At 42.2% G+C, this 8,769-nt stretch overlaps 2 protein-coding genes across 11 annotated transcripts in view; both read right to left on the bottom strand.

Moving 5' to 3' along the window:
- Window positions 1-76: 76 nt before the first annotated feature.
- sxph (saxiphilin) lies at window positions 77-7,330 on the bottom strand. Of its 7 annotated transcripts, XM_008408792.2 has the most exons (17): window positions 7,183-7,330; window positions 5,853-6,016; window positions 5,581-5,680; window positions 5,318-5,494; window positions 4,940-5,102; window positions 4,787-4,851; window positions 2,894-3,051; window positions 2,606-2,792; window positions 2,365-2,513; window positions 2,188-2,278; window positions 1,967-2,014; window positions 1,692-1,874; window positions 1,374-1,521; window positions 1,116-1,198; window positions 830-1,014; window positions 321-507; window positions 77-219 (listed from the first exon to the last, which is right to left on the bottom strand). In XM_008408792.2, exons 1-17 carry the CDS (start codon window positions 7,235-7,237, stop codon window positions 176-178), a joined length of 2,187 nt encoding a protein of 728 aa, XP_008407014.2. In that variant the 5' UTR covers window positions 7,238-7,330; the 3' UTR covers window positions 77-175. The 7 variants fall into 7 exon arrangements, with proteins under 7 accessions (XP_008407014.2, XP_017160423.1, XP_008407015.2 ...); XM_017304934.1 differs by lacking the exon at window positions 77-219 and having other exon boundaries at window positions 414-745; XM_008408793.2 differs by lacking the exon at window positions 77-219 and having other exon boundaries at window positions 414-750.
- Window positions 7,256-8,769, bottom strand: part of sfi1 (SFI1 centrin binding protein) — an 11,775-nt gene continuing 10,261 nt past the window's right edge. For 2 of the 4 annotated variants that reach the window (XM_008408796.2, XM_017304933.1), the window contains 2 exons: window positions 8,633-8,732; window positions 7,603-7,913 (listed from right to left, as the gene is read on the bottom strand). In XM_008408796.2, coding sequence (XP_008407018.1) covers window positions 7,785-7,913; window positions 8,633-8,732 — 229 coding nt within the window. In that variant the 3' untranslated portion in view covers window positions 7,603-7,784. Of the gene's footprint in view, window positions 7,344-7,389; window positions 7,406-7,602; window positions 7,914-8,632; window positions 8,733-8,769 lie in introns of those variants that run through there. The other 2 variants (XM_017304931.1, XM_017304932.1) reach the window with 2 other exon arrangements.

An 8,769-nucleotide genomic window follows, 5' to 3' on the forward strand; every position in this document is an offset into this window, starting at 1 on the left:
AGAACACAAAGATGAATGATTTTATTCAAGTTAGAAAATATCCCATTATGAAAGCATAAGTCTCAGTTCAGTCATGTGATGGTTTCTAGTCTTTATTAACCCATCATTCGTATGGATGAAGCACTAAATATCTAAGAAGCTGAGGAAACCACGGTGCCCTTTTACGCTTCCTTCATTAGAATATGCTGCACACATCCTGGTTACAAAACTCCAAAATATCTGTTGCGAGAGGAAAAAAAACCCATAAAGGTTGCAGTTATTATCGAGGGGGAAAAAGAATCCAAATTTCACGACAGTCAGGTAGTGTGTCCATGTCCTACCAGAGTGTGTGCATTTAAAGACGGCCTCTGCGTGAGCGTAGAACTCCTCTCCCAAGATGGAGCGGTAATCCATGTGGCTGGTGTGAACAAAACAGTGCGTTGCATCTTTAAACAGCAGATCACTTTCCCCGTACTGATGAGACTCAAAGAGCTGGAACTCAGTGCTTGAGGTGGCTCCCAAAGTTTCCTGCCATTACAGAAAAGTAACCATGTTAGAGTCTAAAGAAAACCAAAGAGTTATAGATCAACATAAAGTTGTACACGATTGTAAAGCGATAGGAAAACGATTCGTCCATCCCCACATCCGTCGTCTAGACTTGCTTATTCCTGCAGGGTCATGGGGTCTCCAGTGGTCATTGGGAGGTACGCAGGGCACACCATGAGGAGGTCGTAGGTCCACAGGTTAATTAGGGTTGGATTTTTCTCTAGTCTTGCAAGAAGAACCTGATGAGTTAGTCCTCCCAGGAGAATTCAAAATAATGACAGTTTCTGAAAACAAAATCACTGACCTGCGATTTCATGAGGAAGTCATACACCCTGGAGGTGAGCACAGGCCGTGTCATGATGCTGTTCGGTGGGACGACTCCCAAATTACAACTTTCCCACTCTGACAAAGCAGCTCGATGTCCGTCGGCACACAGCAGCTCAAAGTTAGACTGTGTCCAGTCCTCCGCCCACCCGCTGGAATTCAAAGCTAGAGTTAAATTAAAAAAAATTTATAAAATAAAATAGGGACAATGTCAATTAGCTGGCAGCACTACATACATAATACATGTAGCGTCTTCAATACCTCACCAAGGATGTTAGTGACAAGGTTGTGGTGCTCGAGGAAGGCCACATCGCCGTAGCTTTTCCCGCTTGGATCTCCAACCAAACACCTGCAAGACAACAGAAAAATGGGCTTTGTTTAGTATATTTGCAAGTGTGGTTGGGTGAAAGTGGCTCTGATGTAAAGGCACATAAAGTGGCTGATATGATCAGAAAAAATTCTGCTTCTACAAAAAAAAAACATCTAAAAAAAAAATGACAGAAAAAACTTGGAGTACTGTGTACCTTAAGGCGCCCAGGTTTCCATAGTAACGCTCATTGTGGTTGTCGGAGCAGCGTTTGGTCGCTGCCTCGCCTGTCCCTCCCATGCACACTTTGCACAGATTCCCCTGAGATCCAGGGAGACAGCCTTTCCAAAACACCGTGTTGTACACTGTACAAACAGAAAGCGGCAGACTGCAGTCAACGGGGGGCTTTAAAACAAAAGAAACAAAAAAAAAAAAAAAAAAGCATTGGATTAAAGTGGAAGTGACATGCATTCACTAGAGTGAGGAGCAAAAGTCAGAAAGTTGAGCGCTTAGGAGCAAATTAAAAAATCTGCACCTTGGTTTGGATCACAGGGGGCGCTGCTGTTGTGCTCCAGGCTCAATGTGTGTCTGTGCGGCAGCAGCCAGCCTGCAGGGCTGTACATATGGCCGTGACACGAGCGGCGGCCTCCCAGATTCCCAATGAAGATGCTCCTGCTGGAGCGCTTTGCTACAGCTACACCCACAGCCGAGGGCAGCACTGGAAGGGAGCAGAGAGTGATGGTTTCAATATGAAGACGGCGTTTATATCAAACACCGAGCTCAGTGAGCTGAAATTTGTCTTCATCTTACCATCCGTCTCCAAGTGAGCAGATCCTTCAGCGGGAGCACATTCGGTTCCTGAGAAAATGCAACAAATAATCCATTTATTTCCACTAACAAACACCAAAACCACAATTTAATGATTTAATCGCTGCCCTAGCTGACAACGGCACACATTTCAGAACACAGAACTACTCAAATAGGAACGGAGCAAAACAAAAACCAAGGAAGATGCATCATTACAGTCTTACCATAATACTCAGTGACCACCGGAACAAGGCCACATTTCCCTGCGATGAATGTGTGTGTTGCATCCAGCGAGACTGCGTCCACTTCGTCCCTCTGAGGTAAATCATATGTCTTGTTTTTAACTTTGTATCCCCAGAGTGTGATAAACTCTCAATGCTCGTGCGACTCGGACGATTTACCTTGATTTTCTCGATGCAGTCCCGCATTGACACAGCCCTGACACACACCAGTGGGTCGGACTTTATGCTCAGAGCCCACTGCTCGCATTTCTTCTGCTCAGCATGGCTGATGCAGCACCAACGCACAACGCTGTCCTGGAGAGAGCTTCCTGCAAAAAAAAAAAAGCCACTAGTTCACAGAGAGTTGCTATAAGAGCTAAATCCCGTTCACTCCTGAAAAGTTTAGGCTGATCCTACGCACCTTCGTGTCCGAGTCCTTTGAGGAGTGCAACATAATCCAGCCCCATCACCTGGCTGACGTCCATGTCGTTCGGCAGAACAACCAGTTTATCCGTCGCGTCTCGGAAGAGAAGGTCCGACTCCCCAGAGAGAGATGAATTGAAGAGTTGGAAGCGCTGCCTCTTTTTTCCTAGTCGACCAAACTGCATCTGAAGAAATCAGTTTAGAAATGACTTCAGTATACAGCCGAAGTTGAGCGAAGGCCGCAGAATAACAGAACAAAAGCGTGAAACCATGTCCACCTATTTACCTGCACAGCTGATATAAATTTGCGGACAACCTTGCGAAAATTATGTCTGGTGACCATTCCTCCTCCTGGACCACGACCCAGATTACAACTCCTGTACTGGCTCAGAGGAGCCTGTGAGCCATCAGGACACAGCAACCGGAAACTGTCCCACTCGCTCGCTGAGAAAGTTTCACACACAAGATAAAAAACTCAAGAGACAAAAGCCTTCAGTGTCAAACCCTGCTTATTCAAAGGCTGGTTTTGTTTCAGAATTGAGCTGATAATATTTAGCTACATTTGCAATAAAGAAAGAAAATGCGTCACTTCTACCAATCTGAAAACATTACAAACTTAGACACACTTTTGTTCATCCTGTCAGGTTACTTAGTTAATATTTCTGGTTAATCTTTCAGAATGCTTTGACATACAGAAGAGTTCGTAATCAACTCAACGACTGCAAGATCACTAAGGTATTGGTTGCAAAGTAAGCCCATTCATTACTCCAACACCACCAAGTGAAACAGTTGAGTTTGAGTTATGCGCTCCGATTGGTTTCCTCTAAATCAGAGGTATTCACCTCCAGTCTTCAAGGCCAGTGTCCTGCAACATTTAGACGGGTCACTAGTCCAACACACCATCATGAAATAGCTGAATTACCTCCTCAGTCAAGTTCTTCAGACACTTCCAATGGACTTCATTGTTTGACTCGTGTGTTGAAGCAGAGACACTTCTAGAAGTTGGAGGACACCTGCCCCTGGGTACTGGAGTTGAAGACCCCTAACTGTGCTGTGCATTATGGTCCAGAGGTCTTATCGCCCATTGGTTTTTTTTTCAGAGCGTTGGTTTTCTCCAGGCAGCCCTTCCAAACAAACTGCACTCTATACTGAGGGATACAATCATTGCTCAAAATGACTGGATTCAGTTGTTCCAATCACTTCCATGGTCACAGGTCTGTACCCCGGCACCTAACCATGCAGACTGTTTCTACAAACATCTGTTAGAAAATGTCATTCACATGGTATCTATCCTCTGATAGGATGCCATCTGTGCATCAAGTTCAGTTGTGAAGCTTCCTTTACTAAATACTTCACAAAGAGTCAGCAGTGTTGCAACCAAGTGGAAGTGGTTTGAAACAACAATGTGTGAGCCACAAATTGGATGTGAAGCAACTTCACAGAGCAGGACTAAAAGATGCTGAGGAGCATAAATCGCAGAGGTCAGCAACTTTCAGCAGAGTCACAATTAAGTTTACCACATATCAGACGGTTCTTCATTTGAGACCATCTGTGAAGGCAATTACAACTGAAGCAGAATCGGGCCGTGCAACATGACTAATGGAAAGTTCTGGGCTGAGTCAAACACAGATTTGGATTTTATGGAGATGCTGCAGGGTGAAACGGGCTATAAATCCAAGAAACCCTTTTAACATCTCACAGCTGAAAGTGAGGAACGGGGCAATCTTCAAGAGTCTTTTTAGAGTTATTTCCACCACAGGCTGAACCAGTAGCAATTAGGATGCACAGTGTGCCAACTATATCCTAAGCCAGAAAATTATTTTTATGGATATAACTTGTTTATTTATTTTTATTTTTTTATGTTACTGACGTTATATTAAGTCACTTTCTTTTCCAAAGATTAACAAGATCAAGATGTGAACATTCCTTGTGAAAAAACTGGATGGTTAGTGCTATACATTTTTTCAGGTGAAGACATACTGAAATAAGAAATATTCATGAGTATGCCACCCTATTCTCTCCACATGGAGAATAAAATATATCTCCCAAACGGTTTCTAATCTTTTTTTATTAAAAATGTTGCTTTTATTTCTTCGGATGTCAGTAAATCACAGAAAAAGTTTGTTTTATTTATTTCATTACAGAAGAAGAAATATGTAAAGTGCGATATAGAGCTTACCATTAATACTTTCAAGCGCTAAATGGTCCACAAAGGCAACATCACCTGCACCTCTACGGAGACATCTACACCAAGCCAAAACAGAAAACCTGTTACCACTACGTCTAATGGTCGCTTTTTGCTTTAAAGAGGTTCTCTCTCGTTCAGGCTGACCTGAGGGCTCCCTGGTTGTTGTAGAAAGGCTCATTGTGTGACGACTCACAGAAGTAATTCTTCTGGCGGATGTAAGATTTCTGGCCTTGGCACAGCGTGCACAGAGGCGGCGCCATGTTGGCAGCTCCTGGAACACAGCTAGCACTGAAAAAGGAACCAACATCTGCAAGAGAGGAGGAAGGACGCTGAAAATACGGGCAGACATTAAAAGTTTTACATATATATATATATATATTTTACAATGTCTTTCTTTTATTTAGAAATTCCTGGGGTTTTGTGCTCATTTTGTAAAGTATTGATATAAAAATTCATCAAATGGGCGGGGATAAGTGTTTCCAGACTGCGTAGGGAACCCTGTTAGAAGAACCACGTTGTCACCCTGGCTGAGAGGATTCTCTTTGCTCCAGGTTAGGTAGTTCCTGGACAGCAGGAACCCAAGCGGGAGGCTCCACCCCGCAGTCCACCGGGCCCCGCTGTGACAGCTTCTGAGGCCTTGCAGGGACCGAACATCCAAGCTCCTGTTTGTCACCACGGCAACCGACAGGATGCAAGCTCCTATAGATGAACAAATAAACTCTTCAGAAATCACTTGGGGAGAGGAAACACCCTGGATAGTATCAGGAGGATGAAACAAACCTTACCGTCAGCGTAAACCTCCTTAGCGACGACAACAAGATCAAACTGCTTCACAGCAGAGTAAACTTCTCCTGCGTCCAGCGCCACTATATCTGCACGGTTCGACTGAAAACAAGGAACAAAAAAATTTAAGTCAATTGTTTTGGATTTATGACTTAATTTTATTTCAAAGCATTTTATAAACACCCGCTACCTAGTGTCTTTCTGAAGCAACACTGGCAGGAGCTTCTCCCAATCATCTCCTAGAAGTGAAACCATAATCTACAGAGTGACTCGCCTTGATTTTGTCGATGCAGTCGGCTGTGCTGGATGCTCGGACGCAGGACAGCCTGGCAAACGCTGCAACAGTAGCGGGCGGCAGGACGGCCACCAGGGCCTTGGCCAGCTCTGCACACTTCCTCTGCTCAGGATCTGAGACGGTGCACCAGCGCATCTTCTTGGCTGTCACAGGAGCAACAATAAAAATAAATAAATAAATAAAAAGTTCACACCATCCAAGCCAATCAGGCAAACATGTTTCTTTTCTGATCACTGGCCAACTTCCGGCACGTCTCATCTAGGAAAAAAATGGACTCAGAGATATAATTTTAAAACAAGAGTACCTTTATAAATAACTAATAAATCATTAATAAGGCAATTTTTATGAAAGTTATTTACTCAAGGGTTCTTTTTTTTTTCTACTTAAATATTTCAGATAAATCAAAACGTTTCTAGCAGTTTTTTAACGAAGATTTCATTTAAGACTGGACTAGGTATCCATAACAACTTGGTGTATGTGACAAAACTAATAACAACCAGTGTCATAAGCCATTTAAGGTCACACAACTACATCTTTTTGGGACTTAAGTCCAGACTTTTACTAGGCCATCAGAAACCTTTGTTTTTTGAGCCATGAAGAAGTGGTATTGCTGTATAAACCAAATACACTTGAGTTTAAGATCTCAAGCTGTTGACCAAAAACTCTTCTTTAGGATTTTCTACTAGGGAGCAGAATTCATGGTTCCATCAATTCTTCAATGTCCTGAAGTAACAAACCAGCTACAGAGTATCACACTAGCACCACCAGTACTGTCTGTATGTTTAATTTGTACTTTGCGAGATGCTGAGATGATCTTAGATCAGATATAGCAGGGAACACATTTCAAAAAGTTACACTTTGGTCTCAGCAGTACACAGAACATCTTTCCAAGAATCTCGTGGTTCATCAAGCCACTTTCTGGCAAATTGGAGCTGGTCGTTTAGTTCATTCTAGTTAGCATCTCCTCCATAGACAGATACAGTTCTAGCCTATTTTTCAGCCTTTATAAACCAGTATGAATTAAATAACAGTGCTTTAAAGTTATGAAACAAGGTGAAAGTGGCTGTTTCTTATACAATTAAAATTCGGCAGTAATGTATTAAAGTAAAGCATAAATAGCAACTTGCTTAGCAATTGGCTTATTAACCATTTAACATTTATCAGAGAAATATTACTGTAAAAGTTGCACCAGACATATGCCCAACATTTAATTAACAATAAACTATTTAATCAGGTCATCACACACTCCCAATGGGGCTAAATATCAACACCAAATAATAAAATAACATAATAAGTAACAACTACTTACCCCTGATGCAGCAGGTGAAGATGAGAAAGAGTAAAATGTGACGAGATCCTCTCATTTTAAGCTGCTGCAGATCAAAAGTTGAGAGAGATGTTGGCAGCGCGGCCAGCAGAGAGCAAAAAGCCTGAATTTTCCACCGCTGACTTTCCAGGGAATCGGAGCCGCTGGTGCGTACAACAGAGGAGAAAATCTGTTGCGTAAGGGCAGCTCGACTGAAAACAGTCACCTTTTGCACACATATGGAAAATATTTTAGCGCCATCTGTCACAAGGAGATCCAGATCAAACTGTTCACAAATGAAAGTGAAAAATACAGCTCTACTGTAATCTTTTTTTAAATATGTGGGGGTCAAGACAAAAGACATTTTGAACAGTTACCAAGAATTGCCAGAGGAAGAGTATGTTAAAGAAGAAGGCAGCTGTGTGTAGTTAGGATTTCAAAGTTTATTTGAGGAAAAGAAAAAAAAAATTAGCAAACATGTAACAAAATGTGCATCAGATGAACATATCTGGACCTATAGTTCTCTGGGAATTTGAGGCACATGAGTGTAAACAGTACATAGATGAATGACCTATTGTTTCTGTGATGTCCGTGTCTTCTTGTTTTTAACAGAGAGGATAAACTCCTGCGGTACTGACGACAGTCTGCAAATGTTGGATCCTCTCCACATGAAGCAGGATGGTAGGTTTCTGCTTTTCCAGCTCCGTGGACAGTTGCTGAATGCGCTTCTCCAGCTGCAAATGTCAAATGTGAAACTAATCAATGTCAGCGTTAATCAGTAGGATAACAGCCTGTGATAACATCAACTTTTTAACCTATCGCATACAAACAGCAGCTACTGTGTGTGTCCATGGATTAAAAAAAAAAATCCCTCTAACTTAATGCAGAAAGGAACAGATGTTTTTGGTTTTACAAGTGCAAGTTTGACGATCAGGACCTGACTAGACCGAATTAACCTAAAAACTAATGAGCATGCAATGTGTTCATTTTCCCAACTCCACTGTATATTGCTAAATGGGCCAACTGCCATCTAAAAAAAACACAAGAAAAAAATGATCTACAGCACATTCAAAATGTTGCCTCCACAGTCCTGACTGACAGAAGGAAAATTAATTATAGCTTCATCACGAGACAGGCTCCGTGTTTGCTGGAAACTGATTTTTAAATGTTCTTAATGTTTTATAAAGGCATGCAATAATATCCGGTCAAAATTAATTTCAGAGCTATTTGTTAAAGAAAAACCAGCTAGAACCCTCAGGTCATCCGAGGTCTGCTCACCTGGTGAGATGTGCAGAAACTGTTGTATCTTTACCAGAGAGAATCATTATTTATGACTTCACAAAAATCTGCATTTTGTTCAGACGCCTATTTAAAGACTGCAACTGTCCGAGTTGAGATAATACGTTATTGACTCCAGTTTAAGATAAAACTACATCATTCCTTCTGCCTCTACCTCCTTCAGCTCCTCACAAACTGCGCTTTTTTCCACTTGTTCATCCTCTGCACTCGTCTGCAGCCAACTCTGCAACACGTCTCTCAGCTTGCACCATGCCCTGAGTGACACACACACACACACACACACACACACAC

Source organism: Poecilia reticulata, linkage group LG5, assembly GCF_000633615.1.
Source record: "Poecilia reticulata strain Guanapo linkage group LG5, Guppy_female_1.0+MT, whole genome shotgun sequence".
Classification (NCBI taxonomy): Eukaryota; Metazoa; Chordata; class Actinopteri; order Cyprinodontiformes; family Poeciliidae; genus Poecilia; species Poecilia reticulata.